Genomic DNA, 18,410 nt, shown 5'->3' on the forward strand with positions numbered 1-18,410 from the left:
GCAGTGCGATGCGGCGGCTAGTAAAGCGACCAAAACGCTGGCTTTCATCCATAGATGCTTCTCAAGCAAATCCCGGGACGTCATTCTCCCCTTGTACTCGGCCTTAGTGAGGCCGCAGCTGGAGTACTGTGTCCAGTTTTGGGCTCCACAATTCAAAAAGGATGTGGAGAAGCTTGAGAGAGTCCAGAGAAGCGCCACGCGCATGATCAGAGGTCAGGGAAGCAGACCCTGCGAGGGCCGGCTGAGAGCCCTGGGGCTCTTTAGCCTGAAAAAGCGCAGGCTCAGGGGTGATCTGATGGCCACCTATAAGTTTATCAGGGGTGACCACCAGTATCTGGGGGAACGTTTGTTCACCAGAGCGCCCCAAGGGATGACGAGGTCGAATGGTCACAAACTACTTCAAGACCGTTTCAGGCTGGACATAAGGAAGAATTTCTTTACTGTCTGAGCCCCCAAGGTCTGGAACAGCCTGCCACCGGAGGTGGTTCAAGTGCCTACATTGAACACCTTCAAGAGCAAACTGGATGCTTATCTTGCTGGGATCCTATGACCCCAGCTGACTTCCTGCCCTTTGGGCAGGGGGCTGGACTCGATGATCTTCCGAGGTCCCTTCCAGCCCTAATGTCTATGAATCTATGAAGAAATGCTTGGATGCTTATCTTGCTGGGGTGATCTGACCCCAGGGCTGGACCTGATGATCTCGCGAGGTCCCTTCCAGCCCTAACGTCTACGAAATCTATGAAATCTATACCTGATTTAAGAGATGACCTGAAAATTCATTCATTTCAAAACATTTCCATATTGTGAGGGCAATCGGTGTCTGTTCTATCTAAGAGAAGCACAATCCTGAACACTGTTGCATGATCCCAGAGAGTTTGAGAAAGTTACCTGAAAAGCCTTCTAATGACAGTAGCCTGTTGGGGCTCATCTCTTGTTGCAGAACTACTTGATTTCTAGATCCTAATCAGCATAGTTGTCTAACACTAGTACCAAGTGGATTCCAGGCCTCAAGTAAACCTGATGCTTAGGGACTTAATGATACCAGGGTACAGTCACAGCCTAAGTGTACACTGTTATATAGCTTGCACATGGTCCAATACACCAGAAAGGGACTGTGAGCAGAATGAGAACAAAAAGAAGTTAAAAAGAGCGTGCCATGTTGGCAGGGGGAAGAATGAGGTGGAAAGCAGCTGGAGCAATGCCAGAAAAGGGGCAGCATCCCTGCACCTTTTCAATAAACAGCTGCCCTGCCTGTGGGCAGGGCTTGCCAGTTAAGAGGGTATCAGAAGGGGAGAGAGAGAGAGAGAGAGAGAGACCCTGCCTGTGGGCAGGGCTTGCCAGTTAAGAGGGAATCAGAGAGCGAGAGAGCGAGAGAGCGAGAGAGAGAGAGAGAGAGAGAGAGAGAGAGAGAGAGAGAGAGAGAGAGAGAGAGAGAGAGAGAGAGAGATGATTGGAGCCAGTGGCTGAGGAGGAGTGCTGGAGACTGGTACAGAGTGAAACAGCACAGAAACCTTGCCACAGCAGGGGAAGTTCAGATCCAGGAAAAGAACAGGAATTTGCTCCCTCAAGTCTGTTGCCAGGAGACAGACAAGAAGGACACCTGAAACCTAAGGTTAAGGAAGGGCTGAGTGAACTGCAAGAAGCAGTCACTCCTGACTAGGAAACAAGATAAGGATTAACCCTTGTCTGCACTAGCACTTCAAATCTCAGCACTAAGCACTTTGTATTGGCATGAGCACTTGGTTAGATAGTGTGGCCCAGGTGCACCTAATAGTTTAGGAATTAGGTTGTAGTTTGAGGTACTTGAAGATTCTATGGGAAGGTGCAATACTGATAAGGCAATGTGCACTTTAGATAAGGCTTAGATGCAATGGTAGTAAAGCTGATGTATTTCACATGTTATGGGAGACAGTGCAAGGGAGTGTGGCAGACATTTAGGTTGGAAGAACTGGACAAGACTGGGATGGGCATAAAGTATAGAACAACTGGACACTGAAGCTAGAGTAAAAATTGTGACAGCTCTGATGAGTAGCTTATCTAACAAGATATTTAATATCTTGGAGCCCCAAAATCTTACCCTGGAAAGAGATTCATTGAGTTCCAAATGCAGAGAGTTGAAGGCGGGCTGTGATGGGACTGAACACTTCCCATGTCATTAATATCAGTATAACCATATGGCCGGCAACTTCATCAAAATTGCAGCCAGAAACTCCTAGGATAAGGAAGCATGGTGGCTTTTATTAGAGTAACAGCAAAGCAGAACCACCAGCAAGGCAAGTAAGGAGTGTCCAAGCCAACAGGGACCCATGGAGAAGAACCAAGCATAGACTGCTGAGTAGAAAGGCACTATCACCTCCCATGTCTGGCACCTACTGCTTCTATTAATGAATCCTAAAACTGCTTCTGCCTTTGGTGTGCAGCTGCATCATGCTGCAGATTCCTATTGAGTCTGGGAGTCTACAGACTCCCAGATCCTTCTCCAGAGTGCTGCAATTCAGCCAGGTGTCACTCATTTCTTATTTGTATTTTTTATTCTTCCACAGTGCAGCACCTTGCATTTGTCAGTATTGAGCTTCATCCTGTTAGCTCCAGCCCAGCTTGCCAATCTGTGTTTCCTGCCTCCAATGTATCTAGAAATCTTCCCAGTTTTGTATTTTTTGCAAACATGCTCAAGAAGTGTTCTATGCCAGTTTCCAAATTATTAATAAGCATGTTGAACAGCACTGGGCCCAGGACAGACCCCTGTGGGACTCCACTCAAAACCTCCTGCCTTTCTGAAATGGGTCCATTTATAATTACTATTTGCTTGAGGCTTTCAAGCCAGTCATCTATCCACCTTATAGTAGTTTTTCCAGCCAACATTACTCCAATCAGTTTATGAGAAGGTCACACAAGGCCTTGTCAAAAGCCTTCCTGAAGTCCAGATTGAATTTTATTAGTAGATGTTAAGAGTTATGAATCAAAAAAGATGACAAAGCCAGTAGGGAAATACAGATTGCCCGAGTGAGGGACTAACATAAGAGGGATGGGGGTGAGGAAGGGAACACAACTAGGTTACAGAAAATACAATGTTGTCCAACTAAGCCTGGGGGTGGGGGAAGGGGAGGGAGGGGGTTCGCGATGCTGAGAGAGAAAGAAGAGAAACACACACACAAACCTGTATAATGATCCACAATGGTGAACGAAGTACTACACTAGATCTGAGCCAACAAGAGGCCAAGAAGCGACCTCTTGTCACTTTCCATAGCATTCCCTTCATCCACCTAAGTAATTACTTTTTACCACAGAAGGAGATCAAGTTTTTGGCATTTTTTACCACAGAAGGAGATCAAGTTTTTGTTTTCAGGAAGTCCATGCTGGCTGCTTGTGAAGAACTTTTCCTCCTCCAGATGCTTAAAAATGTACTTCCTTATGCTCCAGGAACTTCTGAGGTATTGAGATGAGGCTAATTGGTCTGTAGTTCCCCAGGTCCTCCTTTTTTTTTTAAAGAAAGGCACTAAGTTGGCCCTTTTCCAGTCCTCTAGTGCCTTGCCCGTCTCCCACAGCTTCATGAATATCATTGCCAGGGACTCTTAGATCTTCTCTGCCAGTTCCCTCAGTAGGATGAAGTTCATCAGGCCCTGCTGGCTTCAATTCATTCAGATCCATCAAAAGCTCTCAGACTGTCTCTTTTGCCATTTCATCCTTCAGCTTCTCCCCTTCCTTATCAAAATAATCTTTATTAAGTGTTTGGCTGCAGTTTAATATTTTTGTGAAGACTGAGGAAAAGTAGGTGTTGAGTTCCACATTCTTTGCATCTTTTATGATTTTCCCCAGGCTATCTAACAGTGGACTGACAGCTTCCTCAATCTTTCTTTTCTGGCCATCATACTTATAGAACCTCTTCTTGTTGTCTTTAACGGCTCTTACCAGATGCAGCTCATTCTTCATCTTTGTCTTCCTGATTTTGTTCTTGCAGGATCTTGCTGGTTCCTGGTATACTTCCTTGGTAACCTGCTGGAACAGGACCTGGGTAGACGGGGTCCTTCATCTCATTGTTTCAGGCCATGTTGCTTGCAGTCCGCTCATAATCCTTCCCTTTTCTGATTTGCCCACCAAGACTTGCTGTTAAAATTAATCTAGGAGGTGTCTTGCCACTACACTAGGTGGAGGGGAGGAAGAACCTGATGATTCAAGAGTCTGGCCTGTTCTGAGCTGTCAGTCTCAGGATATCTGTGCCTTTTAGTCCTTTCTCCCATAAATCACTTTCTTGCTTCTGCTGCTCTGCGGTCTAGAACCCAGAGCCCCAGGCTTGGCAAACCCACAACATAACCTCCAGGTGCCCAGCTCAGGTTCCAGCCTTGGGGCTTGTATGCCTGTACCTTTTAGCTTCTTCCTCCAAAAGGAGTATCTTTCACATGATGGCAAGCACCCTGGTATGCAGCCTTCTCATCTCCCCTTATCGCCTCTCCTGGTCTACCAGGTGTCCGTCGAACTGAAATTTCAATTTGGACTCATTTCCATCTTGAGATAAACAGATATGCTCTATAACATAAGTTTTCATCCCTTGGGCTTACTTCTCAAACTAAAAATACCAGCTCAGGCTTATTCCCTGCTTTGGATCTACTCACTTTGTCTGTCCACCCATTCTCAGTAACAGGTATTAACTTCTTGTTACGCCTGCCCATTTTTTCATTGCCTGTATGCTTTCCTTTTGTACTTCAGGCATATTAGAAGCAACTTGTCCAGTCACATTGGTCTCTTCCCATTCTTCTTGTGCTTCCACCATGTTAGAACAATTTATTGTTGAGCTTCCAATACGGTGCCTTTTAGAAGTTCCTACCCCTCCTGGGTGCCTTGATCCTTTAGTCTGTCTTCCCATGGCACCATGCCTATTAATTCCTTGAGTCAGGTAAAATCTGCCTTTTTTAAATCTAGCGTCCTAATTTTGCTGACTGCGTGCTTTCCCTGTCTCAGGATCTGAAATTCTATCCTATTGTGATAATTTCCTTTCAGGTTGCCTGTCACATTCACACGCTCCACCAGTTCCCTATGGGTCAGGACAAGATCCAAGACAGATGATCCCCTAGTTATATCTTCCACTTTCTGGAACAGAAAGTAATCCCCATACAAGCTAGGAACCAGTTTGGTATTTTATCTGTATTGTCCTTCTAGCAGATGGCCATAAAATTGAAGTCTCCCATCAGAACCATCCCATAGCTTTTGGATAGATTTGTTACCTACATGAAGAGTGCCTCTATCCACATCCTTTTCCTGATCTAATGGCATATAACTCCTTACCATTGTATTGGTGCTGCCTCAGTCACTGTGCATCTTCACCCAAATGCATTCTGCTCTGCTATCTTCTCCTTTCTGTCCCATGGAACAAGCACATGTGTTTTTGACATCCAGGGTGACATCACCACCTTTTCTCCCAACTCTCTCCTTCCAAAACAAAGTTTAACCCTCAATATTGACATTCCAGTCATAAGAGTGGTTCTACCTGCAAGGTCTCTGTTATACCAATCAAGTCATAGTTTTGTTTTTTTTCCACAGGATGCAGCTTCCAGCTCATCTTGTTTAGTCCCTATATTTTTTAAAAGTTGTATACATACATTGGATGTATTTTGACCTACTTGCTTCCCTTTTACATTGCTCGTTGCTGTCCTGTGGCTCTCTGACCCTTTCCCAGATCTGAGATTCTTTTTCCAATACTTTCCCCTCTGGATTTGTTTGCTCTGTTGTTACAGAGTTTTGTTCACCGTTCCCTGTGGAACCAAGTTTAAAGCCCTCCTTGCTAGGTTGGCCGGATGATACCCAAATAATAAATAATATTATTATTATTTCTTCAGAAATTATAGCATCAATGGGTGCATCTACATGTGCACTTTACTGTGGAGTAGACTAATTAGCTCCATAGTAGAGTTACTGTCTACACATGCACTGGTATTAGGGTGCAGTAAACTAATTAACTCTGTCTTAATAGTAAGGCTTAACTTTAACACCATCGTGCCCCAGCCAGCACCTGTCACCATCTACATATGCATTTCAATGCAGTTACTCCATCATAAGATAGTACTGTTCCTGACAAAGCCTTGGCTTGGATGATCTAGTTGGGGACGGTCCCCAACAACCAAGGCTTTGTTGTGGACAGTACTATCTTATGATGGAGTAACTGCATTGAAATGCATATGTAGATGGTGACAGGTGCTGGCTGGGGCACGATGGTGCTAAAGTGTGGGGGCTGCTTGCTGCCTAGCCACACAGCTCCACACTTTAGCATCCTAGCACTTTTTTGTCCCATCTGGCCCCTCCACTGCCTGATGGTGCCACCCAGAGTCCAGGGATACCCCCCTGCCCCCCACACACACGCACACACCCTGCCAGCCTGGGGCTGCTCTGGCCTGACTCAAATTGCTGCTGTCCCAGGTGCGCATGTAGATGCTGAACCTGGAAGCAGTTTACTCTAGCTCAAACAGCTCAGGAGCTTATTGATTTACCTTAATTGCACATGTAGATGCACCCACTGTGTTTAAATAGTTTTTACTGTATAAAATACGTTATTAGTAGAAAATTATGAAATAACCACTCCACATTTGACCCTTTGTATTACTTTTTATTCTTAACAGAATAATGAAAAAAATCCTAATAATAGTCAAAGTCCAGGAATCAGGATTGAAATTGGAATCATAGGATCATAGAAAATTAGGTTGGAAGAGACCTCAGGAAGTCCAACCCCTGTTCAAAGCAAGACCATCCCCAACTAGGTCATCACAGCCAAGGCTTTGTCTAGCCGGGTCTTAAAAACCTCCAAGGATGGGGATTCCATCATTTCTCTGGGTAGTCTTTCTGTTGCTTCACTACCCTCCCAGTGAGAGTTTTTTTCCTAATATCTAACCTAAACTTCCCTTGCTGCAACTTAAGACCATTGCTCCTTGTTCTGTTATCTGTCACCACTGAAAAGAGTTAAGTTCCATCCTCTTTGGAACCACCCTTCAGGTAGCTGAAGGCTGCTAATTAGCCTTCTTCTCAACAAGGGCACAACGTTGGCTTATATTCTTATTGTCCACTGTAAGCCCCAGATCCTTTTCTGCACAGCTGGGGCTTAGCCAGTTGATCCCTGACCTGTACTGATGCATGGGATTGTTCTATCCTAAGTGCAGGACTCTGCACTTGTCCTTATTGAACCTCATGATATTTTTTTTTTGTTCCAATCCTCCAATTTGTCTAGGCCTAGCCCTATCCTCCAGCATATCTACTATGTCCCCTGGCTTGGTGTCATCTGCAAACTTGCTGAGGGTGCACTTCATCCCATCTACCAGATTGTCAATGAAGATATTGAACAAAGTGGGCCCCAGGCCTAACTCCAGGGGCACTCCACTTGATACCAGCTGCCAACTAGATATTGAGCCACTGATTACTACTCTCTCCAAGGACTGCTCTATAATTGTAAAATGTGCAGGAGCAGTTGGTTGTTTTGGGATAGGCTGGTAAAGTATCTTATTTTTTGTGAAGCTGACAGTGAATCCAAGCATTTGATAGAAGCAGCTGAGAGTGATCTAGAGCTCTTAAATTGAGTGGGAACATATGACACAAAAGTACTGAAGATCAGTAATCGAGGTGTTGGTTATCTTCGATTCAGAATGTAACTGGTTGACGTTGATGAGATTCCTGTCCATGCATGCAATGATGGTGGAGCTGTCTTTAAAGAGTGTTATTCCATCCTCAGACCTCAGAGGGATGGCTCCTTATATGCTTGACTCTTAGATAGTTTTGGTTGCATTGGTCACTGGGAAAGCCTCAAGCAGGGTGGCGCTGGGGGAGGGGCTTGGGAGGGCTATAGCCACCACTCCCAGCACTGCCACTGCAGCCCACCTGCCTGACCACGCAGCTGAGGCCTCCCTCCCCACAATGCAGCTGAGCCTGGAAAGGTTCAGCGTTCCTGGCAGGGGTGGCACCAGCCTTTTCCCAGTGTGGGGGGGGTCTGGGCTTGGAGTGGGAGGGAGTGGGGTGGGCTCAGCTGCGTCTTGTATAGTTTGTGTCAGACCCTAGCACCGCCTCTGGCTCCCTGCCCAGCTGAGCCCAGCCCCGGCCCAGCCCCGCACCAGGAAGAGGCTGGCACCGCCCCTGGCCTCAAAGGCATCTATGAGGCATGTGAAGAATCTGTAGGCTTCTCCACAAAGAAACATTGGGAATGAGAACAATAAGAAAATTCAAGCTCTCACTGACAGAAAAAGGAGTGTCTTCAAAGTGTGGCAGAATGACATCAACTCCAAACAGAAGTGTGAGACCAGGAGGCAGGTTCCTCTAAGGAAGCTGGGGCTGGGGGCCCCTTTCATTTATTGGGAGAAAGTGGCAGAGTCCAGTAAGGGCTGGAGACTCCCCTTATGTCCCTGCAGAGATGGCAGCAGCAGCAGCCTGGATCTCATACACAGCCCCGCTATACAAGGTCCTTCTCCCTGCAGACTGGGAGCTGCCAGGGAGCTGCCAGTGAAACCAGACATCTATCTGGCAGGACTGGGAGGGGAAGTGGAAGAGGCACTGACGTGGCCACAGGAGCAGCACAGCAACGGTGAGCTGGAGACCAGAGATAGAGCCAGTGGTGGATGAGTCTTCACAAGCCAGGTGCTCAGAGGGGCACACCTGGTATGAGGTACCATAATCCCAGGAGCAGAGGACGGGACAGGTTGCCCTCAGAAACTGCAGCCAGGACAGGCTTGGAGACAAGGGAGCTCTTGTCCTGTGCTAATCTATGAGGGGTCTGACACAAACTATACAAGAGCGATGGTGTTGGCACAGGGTGAAGTCAAGGGCTCACAGTTTGCCAGTACAGAGCAACCAAGTCAACAGAGGGAAATACCCTGATGAATCAAGGGTGAGTGAAACTCAGTTGATTGTAGTGGTGTGATCACCAGAAGAAATTAACTGAACTGACAGACTTGAGACTAGACAAGTATTGATGGAAATTAATTTGTTAATTAAGATGAATTAATTTTCTCCAATTGATTGAGGCCTGAGTCTGGATTGGCCCAGAGGGGACTTCAAAGGGATTAATTTGTTTGATCTACAAGTAATTCAGTTAATGAACTGATAGAGGGGATGAACCTAGCTGTAATTTGAACTAAGGCACTGACCCCTGTGAGTACATTGCTGACAAAAGACATGATTGTGAGATCGCAGGTGCTTTCATTTGGAGACAAAGACATGACAACATCTTTACATCTGGCTGGTGTGTGGATGGGGTAAAAAGGGAGGCAGAGCCCTGTAGGAAAGATGCCTGCAGGACCTAAGTACAGGGCCTTCTTCCAGCAAGAAACCTCTCTCAAACTAAATGAGAACAAGATGTGGCAGGAGAAACAGGGAAGGTAGCTCCTGTGTAATGCAACGTGGTGGTGTTCAAACTGTCAACCCTAAAGACCTCGGGGGGCTTAGTTTCTTGAACAGTATGTTGCAGGGCACTTAGGTGCCTGCTCCTAGAAGAGCAGAAACTGCCTGGGGAGAGCCCAAAAAGCCAGACAGGAGCCCAGGTGCAGGTTGCCATGGCAACCAGCTAATGATGAAATTAGCCTGCACCTGGTCAGCTGGCCAGAACAGGCAGGGTCCTGGGCCCATATAAACCCCATGATGGGGACTAGGAGGCAGTTCTCTGCCAGCGGCCAAGGGGTAAGGAAACCTCCTCGAGTAAGTGAAGGGAAAAGGCCTGGCTAAGTTCTGCTTCTAGTAATTTAAAGGGGCAGAGCACACCTTATGTAGCTTGTGTTATGTTATAGCCCAGGGGCTTATGTTTGGTTGTTGTTTTATAACACCAGTGGTTTGGGAGAGGCTATTGGTGAAGGAGGAGGCCTCATTGGGGCCCCGCTATAGGGTGGGGACCCCGGTGCCAGAGAGGGCATGGCATTTTGGGTGCACAGACACTGGCACCAGAGAGGGCACGGCATTTTGGGTGCACAGACCCTGGTGCAGAGACAGGCCTGCAGAGACCCCAGCGCCAAGGGGCATGGACACAGGGCTGCAAAGAGCCCAGTGAGGACAAGGGGCCGAGTTGTAGCAAGGTCTGGGAGAGACAACGGCAATACCATCTGCGAGGCTTGGGGCGTGGTAAAGGGATGGTTTGGATTCATGCATATAGCCCATAAGGCTGGGGTGTCCTGTGACAACTATTTTTGAATGGGACCCACAAGGGGTCTGGGAACCCACGGGGTTCTGGGAAGTCCATCAGGACTGTGTCCGACTGGGCGTGAAGGCAGCCTCTCTATAGCATAAATACATCAAGACATGGCAGGCAAGAATAGAGGGGGCCCATTGGGCCAAATTGGCATGGTTGAGGGGCCCTGGGGGTAACACAGCCATCCTTAGGGACCCCATCCCATGACACAATACAACATCAGACCTATTCTTGTGAGTACTGATCACAAGAAGCAAGACACTTATTGCCACATTAAAGCAGAGACCTAGTGGAAAATCCAAGAGCAAAGAACTAGTGGTTGGAGGACAGAGCAAGAGAGATCCAAAAGTTTGCTGACAGCCATTCTTTATAAAACCACAAAAAATGAGAGACCATTATTAGGCTGTGATTCATTTTAATGAGACCTACAGTTGTTATAAGCAGGAGGTGTTGGATCCCATACTTGGACAGAATATGTTCTTGTAGGAAGAATGAGATGGATTATCTAAATCACCAGTGCGGTCTTGTTCATTCTTTGAAGAAATAAGAGGAAAATTGATTTTTCCATTAGTGAAAATTTTTAAATATATGGTTAATGAAGAAAAAATATTTGGCTTTTATCTAACAGCTCAGAGCTGCATGAGTGCAAATACCCAGTACGGGTATTTGCATTACTTGCACAAAATTAAATAGAGTTCCCCAGTTTTATTTTATTGTTCACTGCTTCATTTTATCTGTTTTTTGTATTATCATATATTAATTTTGTTTAAATGTTGTTCAAATGGATAGAATGATTAATCTTACTGCATGATTTTAGTAAAATTACAAATTATATAACTCCTATTATTATATTATACAATATATTTAATTATATTGGTTATTTTATGTACTGTTTTATCGAAAGCTGTAAATGAACTATATAAAATACTTAACACCTCAACAAGATGAAGAGGGCTACTCAGATGTCTCATTCACCTTTCAGTAGACTCAGGGAAACATGACTAAATCTGGTTCACATTTAAAAATTTCCTTCACAGCCATTGGGTCTAAAACCTCAAGTCCTTTTTAAACAAAGAATTATATTATGGAATTACAACTGCGTGGCTAGACACAGATTTCCATGTCCGCACAAGCACCAGATACACATAAACTTAAATATAGAACACTATTATTTTTTTGTCTCTCCTATTGATCTCTTACCTCAGTGTCAAGTATTGGTTCCAGTCTATGAGATCCAGAAATTTGACACTTCAGCGTTGTTGTAGGTGAACTAAAGTAATTAGCAAAATAAAACACACATCTGCATTAGTCTAGCATTAAGCTCCAGAAATATGCACAACCCATTCTGATTTAGTAATTTAGTAGACAGTTCCTCCCCACATCATCATCTGTCACCAAAGACCATAAATTTCTCCTCCTCTTTACTGTCTCCACAATTTTTTAATATGCAATAATTAGACTGCACATTTGGTTCAAAATGTGCCTAAGAATTGCATATCTTAGGCCTGACCTATAAAGGTGAACTTATGTATTTATTTTAAACTCAGAAATAGTGAAATGAGTACAATCTATAGCATGGACAAAGTTTCACTAAGGTAAAGGTACCATCTACTGGGATAGCTTATCTCCCCAAATTTATGAGAATAAATCATTATTGATAAACAGCCTTTTCCAGTGCAATTCCATACACTCTTTATTTTGTATAACCACCTCAATTATAGCAATTTCTAATCAAACCAAACATGTACAAAATTTACCCATTAAAATGTACTAAATGTACTAAATACATTTTAAACAGCTACTTATTTCAAATCCTGAATTCTATCTATCTATAGTCTATCTAGCTATAATAATATTACATGTATATACCTATCTATAGGACTGCATCTATATCTACAGATGTGTGTGTAATTTTATTATACATACATTCAATTTATATATGTGTATCTAGATATAGATATATAATTATAAAACATATATGTACATATACATACACATGCTACTACTAGATCTAGACAGGTTACAGAGGTGGGCAGATGAGAACAGGATGGGTTTCAATACTGACAAGTGCAAGGTACTGCACCTGGGGAGGAAGAACCAGCAGCATACCTACAGGCTGGGGAACTCCCTTCTCATCAGCACAGAGGCAGAAAAGGATCTTGGAGTCGCTATTGATTCCAAGATGAACATGGGCCGCCAATGTGGGGACGTGGTCAGAAAGGCTAACCGCACCTTGTCATGCATCCATAGATGCATCACAAGCAGGTCCAAGGAGGTGATTCTCCCCCTCTACGCAGCGTTGGTCAGGCCACAGTTGGAGTACTGTGTCCAGTTCTGGGTGCTGCACTTCAGGAGGGATGTGAACAGCATGGAGAGGGTCCAGAGGAGGGCCACTCGCATGATCAGGGGCAGCAGGGTAGGTCCTATGAGGAGAGGCTATGGACCTGAACCTGTTCAACCTCCACAAGAGAAGGCTGAGAGGGGATCTGGTGGCTGTCTATAAACTTGCCAAAGGGGACCAGCAGGCAATGGGAGAGTCCCTGTTCCCCTGAGCACTACCGGGAGTAACAAGGAATAACGGCCACAAGTTGTCTGAGAGTAGATTCAGGCTAAAGATCAGGAGGCACTACTTTACAGTCAGGGTGGCTAGGAGCTGGAACCAACTTCCAAGGGAAGTGGTGCACGCTCCTACCCTGGGGGTCTTCAAAAGGAGGTTAGATAATCACCTAGCCGGGGTCATTTGACCCTAGCATTCTTTCCTGCCCATGGCAGGGGGTCGGACTTGATGATCTGATTAGGTTTCTTCTGACACTAACAACTATGAAACTATATATATATTCAAAATTTACTGGACCAGTATGCTTTGAATATACAGTCATATTTCAGGGGTTTAGGTTGTAGCCGTGTTGGTCTAAGGACATAGGCAGACAAGGTTCCTTGGGTGAATTTGATATCTTTTATTAGACCAACCCAAATGGTTGGAGAATAGTTATTAAGCAAGCTTTCGGGTTCAAAAACCCTTTGTCAGGCTAAGGAAGCTTCAGCAGTTGGTGTGTGCTCTTCCTGATTCATTCCATCCAGGAAGAGCACACACCAACTGCTGAAGCTTCCTTACCCTAACGAAGGGTTTTTGAACCCGAAAGCTTGCTTAATAACTATTCTCCAACTATTTGGGTTGGTCTAATAAAAGATATCAAATTCAGTCATGTGTCAGACATTTTAAATATATATAATTTGGGTAAGAGAAAGTATTCCACTACACAGGCAAATGTTTAAGTTAGAATAGATCTTGTACAGAAACTCCAACACTAGCTTCATTTTTGTAAAGATGGTGGCAATTCACTTTTCTTTCTTGGGGAGGATCTAGATTTGAAAAAAAGTTGCTTTAATTCCTTTGGCATCACCTCAGCTCTTTTTATAAATCTTAACCCACAACTCTCTTTCAGAAACAAATAATCCACCCACCAATTATTAAGAAATAAAAGTTTTCCAAAAGACTGTAGTCTCTGAACTCCATCTTATCAAGACATGGATGCAAATACCACCACCTTTTAGCTTTGGGTGGAATTTTCAAAAGTGCTCAATATAACACTAATTCCCACCTCATGAAGTTAGTTTTCCTTTTGAAATCCATACCTTTCATTTGCAATAGTACATACCACAGGAATATTCCAGCTCAGAAATAACTCTCCTTCATATTCTAAAAATACCTAAATGGAGAGTGGAGAATTTGTACTAGAATATACAAATATACAATTTATGGAATTACAGGTTCAACTGTACAAGGATTGTAAGATTACAATGTTCCTTCAGTAACAACTTTCTAATTATACAGCAAAAATTAGTTTCCTTTAATATTTAAAATATTTAGGAGCAAATTCCAAAAATTCAAATTGTAGCTGCTGCTGAAGAATGGTCTCTATGGATGCAGAAAGAAGAGCAGCTCCTTGTTACAACTCATAGCACTTTGCAGGAAGCGCTCTGAGTTGCAATGACTCCCCAAACCAAACAGAAATTCACTGTTGGGTCTAAGAGTTGGGGACTCCAGCTACATTAGGATAGCCTGCAGCCTGGTCTCCATAGCAATGCTACTCCCCACTTCCAGCCTGAATGCTGTTTTCAGAATGGGAGGGGGGAAAGGGAGCAGAGGAAACTCCAGTCAGGAGTTTGAAGCCTCCCCACCTCAGGGGGGCTCCAATCCAATCCTTCAGTGTGTGCTGAAAAACCCCCAGACCAAACTCCCTCTGCTCCCTTTATCCCCTCTCATTCTGAAAACAGCAATAGGCTGGAAGCTCCGCAGACATAAGTTACAGAACATGCTCCATTTTGGAGCATGTTTGTCTGAAGATTTTCGCAGGATCAGGACTTCTAAAGCAGCCTGCAGTCATTCACTTCGGTCTGGTCACAGCTGTAGGCCACTTTCTGGGGCCAGATCAGGCAAAAATGATCACTTCTGTCTGCACCCTATGGGATGATCTGTGAATTTGAAAAGTTCTAAAAACAGTCTGTAGAACTATTAAATAGGAGAAGAAAAATCAAGAGTAGCTATCAGACAGCAACATTGCCAGAAGAAAGGTAAGCTCGATTCGTGGAACTTCAGACCATTAAAAAGGAGAGAGAGTCATTTACATCTGTGGAATGAAGAGCAATGAGCCATTAAGTCAATTGTTGGTGCTGCCAGATGGGTGGTTTTAAATTTTGGATGAAGAAAGAGTCAGGGAGTGCTTCTATTCTGGACACAAAATCAGCTTCCCTACTTAAGAGATTCAACTCAATTGGGGGGGGGGGGCAGAGGAAAGGTGAGTACGCATAATCTGAGAGTAAATACAGTAGGATGTTGACTGTCTTATGAAACTTGTAAATAACACTTTCAATCCCAGCAGCCATTTCTGTGGCCACTGTTAGTAGGCTAGAATATCTGGTTGAAAAGTGATATACACAGTAAGTAATGCCAGAGAGTGTAGTTTAGAGATATGGGCATGTGAACAAGTTACAGTAAGACAAGGGGTTTGGAACTTTATCATCATCAGATGGTCTGTTAGAACTGTCTGTGTGCGTGCTTTTACTACACAGTAAAAGAAAGTAAACCCACAGCAGCATAACCCTCAATGAAATAGGTCAAACAACTGCAGATTAGCTCAACTGATTTGTAGCGGTGTTCTGATTCCACTCTGTCCCACCTGGCCAGAGGTTTGAGACCCCCATTTCTAAAGCTGTGGTACTTTTCAAGTCCTAGGCCAGAAAGAGTATTAGAAGTCCTGAAGGTGATAGGAGCTAGTCCCACAAAACTTCCACTGGAGAACACAGGTGATAGGTAGAGGGGGCACGGGGGAAGCACATGCCCCCCTGAGATTGGCCTTCACTGGCCTGGGAGTGCGGCCACCGAAAGAAGTACTGGCTGGTGCCCCACCCAAGACTGATGCCAGCTGGGGAGTGGAGGTGCCAAGAGAAATGCCGGCAGCACTTCTGTTTCTGCCCCCCCAGACTCAGGAGGCACCTGTCGCCTATTCTGGGAAAGACGGATTATTCTGCACTTCAGCTGTGTCCAGGGGCAGATTCAGGGGGGTGAGGTGTTGCAGTCACCTCCCCCGGCTATTTTGATTTTTGCTGTAACTGAAGTTTAAAATCAACTGCTTTACAGTGACAGCAGCAATGAGGGAGTTGATTGATGTCTTGGCTCATTACAATTTACCTGGCTCCTTCTAAACTCCATTTCACAGGTATTAATGACCCTCTCTCCTTTTTTAATGGTCTTGATGTTCCATTAATCAAGTATCCTTTCTTTTGCAAGTCTGCTGTTTATTAGATGCTCCTGCTAATGTAGCTTCTAGTGACGGCTCTGCAGACTGTTTTTAACTAGCTAAAAACATTACCTCAGGTGTGAAAAAAATTAACTCAGGTGTACATCAAATCAGAGAAGGAAATAACTTTCAGTGAAGCACTGCACTGTCAACATGTTCAAGAAGGACAGATTTTGTTTTATGAGCTGAAAGAAATGTAGATTTAACTCTAATGACAACAGAACTTTAAAAACAACATATTTTGAGTCTTTTTCCTTAGTTCGTTGTGGTTTTTATACATAATATATGATATTGTTAATTAGTGCACACTCTAATAAAATTATATTGTTTCTGCTTTGTTCTTAAAATGAATAATATAGCTCTAGGCTCCTAGCATATTAACAAAGCTTCCAGTTTGTTTTTTCTGTGGAGAAAAATGTGTGTCGTGTTATATACAATGATGTACCACACCATCATCCGCATCCCCCACCTTTTAAAAAACTTAGATCTGCCCATGGGTACGTCAAACTTGTTGGGCCCTGCAGGCCAGATCCAGACCATAAGACTTCCCACAGTCATATGACATGCGAGCTACAGCATCCATCCCCACAACTGCTGGAGCAGCTCTTTCAGTGCAGTTTTCAAAACCAGGGAGTTAACACTTCGGCTGCTTAATATTTTTTTCCTCCATCCTCCCCCTCCACTTTTTCCCCTATGGATGATCTTAACCGCTAGGGGCAACTAAAAACCCTGATTCTGTGGGGAGGTGAGTGCATTAACTCCCTGGCTTCCAGATCAGGCATAAACACTGGGCATGTTGACTGTGCAGTAGCCAAAAAATACTGCGTGGTAGCACATCAAAGCATGGACAGTGGTAATACACTACTGGGTAGTATTATTAGGCTACTGCACTGTAGCATCACCTAAAAGATTTCCGCTGGTGCTACTGCACAGTAAGTCTGGTTACTGCTTATTTATTTAGTACTTGCTAATACAAGTAGTAAATCAATGTACAGTAACGACTGTGCAGTAGTATCTAATGTAGATGCACCCAGAGTCAGCACTGCAGCTCCAGCAGCCATGGGCTGAATCTAGCCTGCAGAGGTGGGTGGTTGTACCTGCCAGAAGCCCTTCAGGCTGGAAGACCTACCTTTGCAGGCCGGATGGTTGACACCCTTGCTGTACTTTAATAATGTGGTTTACATTAAGCTCAGGTAAGTGCACAGTCTTTTTTTTCAGGCTCCAGACCATGCACTTAAACAAAATACACTGTATCAACTAACAGTCCGTAGAGGAGGGATGCCTCCTATCCCTCCAAAAGGTCTATGTCCAGGAAAAACTACAGTACTTCTACATGGAAACAAAGCTGGACATCAAAGTTTGATCCAAAATATCGCCAGGCCCCAAACCTTGTTTGGCGGCTGCAGCGAAACAGAACAAGACCAGAACGACAGATGGCATGAACTGCCAGCCTGTGAATACGTACGGTGGTCCGGGTTGTGAAGAGAACGTAGGTTCCTTCGGGCGTCCTGTACCTGCCAAGAAAGCAAACCCAGCTGTGACGGGCCAAACCCATTTCCACGCCAAGGAAAAGTTGGCGGCCAAGCTCCTGCGAGGCGGAAAACAAGCAGGCCCCTGCAACAGGTGGCAAGGCAAGACCCTGTAGACCGTATAGGAAGCATCAGGCTGCAGTTTAAGAAGCCAGGACCTGAGTGAGAACCAGGGCAGCAAGGCTCAGGTTCCCAGCAGGCTGCCCCATGGTGAGGTGCGGCTGGGCCAGGCCACACACAGCTATGGGGTGCCTGGGTGCCCTCCTCCCCACCAGGGAGCACTGGGCAGTGCAGACCCCCAGGGCCAGGGCCGGACACAGGCATGGGTAAAATGGGTGGCTGACCAGGGCCGGACAGAAAGGGAACACGAAAATGGTAATTTAAAAATTATTATTATCGTTATCTCTGGCAAAGTTGTGGGGGGCGATACTAAAAGTTCACCTGGGGCTGCCAGGAGTCTAGGTATGGTCATTGGTGACACATAGGGAGTGCCTGAAATTGGCTGCACACCCCTGGTTGGCGATCCGCTGCTGGGGGACTGCCCCCCCGGTCCACAATCTGGTGCCCCCCCCCGGAGGCACCAGATGCCCATGGGTATGGTGCTGCCCAGTGCACAGGGCTGAGGGACTCTTCCTCATGTTAAGGGTTTGAATTACACTTTGACTCTTCCGGATGGCTTGTGGTGGTTTAACACTACATACATTTAATTAATGAACAAGTCCACTTAAGTGACCCCCCCACCCCCCGGTTATGATTTTCAAATCTTAGGGGGGGCTCTCATCTCTTATGGGGGGCCTCAGCCCCAGCTCCCCCTAATTCAGACCCAACTCATACCTTTCCCCCCTCAGCCCTGAGTGAAGCAAGCAGACCCCCCCCGCACCTCCACAAGGCGAAGGCGCAGGCGCCGCCCCACCACAGCAGCAGCAGAACCGGCAG

At 45.2% G+C, this 18,410-nt stretch overlaps 1 protein-coding gene across 1 annotated transcript in view; it reads right to left on the minus strand.

Moving 5' to 3' along the window:
- Positions 1-18,407, minus strand: part of CATSPERE (catsper channel auxiliary subunit epsilon) — a gene marked incomplete at its 5' end in the record, with an annotated part of 85,626 nt that extends 67,219 nt beyond the window's left edge. Inside the window, 4 exons of the mRNA XM_014519584.2 lie at positions 11,345-11,414; positions 13,781-13,854; positions 17,411-17,459; positions 18,355-18,407. Of these exons, the coding sequence (XP_014375070.2) occupies positions 11,345-11,414; positions 13,781-13,854; positions 17,411-17,459; positions 18,355-18,407 (246 nt within the window). The remainder of the gene's footprint in view (positions 1-11,344; positions 11,415-13,780; positions 13,855-17,410; positions 17,460-18,354) is intronic.
- Positions 18,408-18,410: the final 3 nt, after the last annotated feature.

This window comes from Alligator sinensis, unplaced genomic scaffold (assembly GCF_000455745.1).
Source record: "Alligator sinensis unplaced genomic scaffold, ASM45574v1 scaffold534_1, whole genome shotgun sequence".
In the NCBI taxonomy this organism is placed as follows: domain Eukaryota; kingdom Metazoa; phylum Chordata; order Crocodylia; family Alligatoridae; genus Alligator; species Alligator sinensis.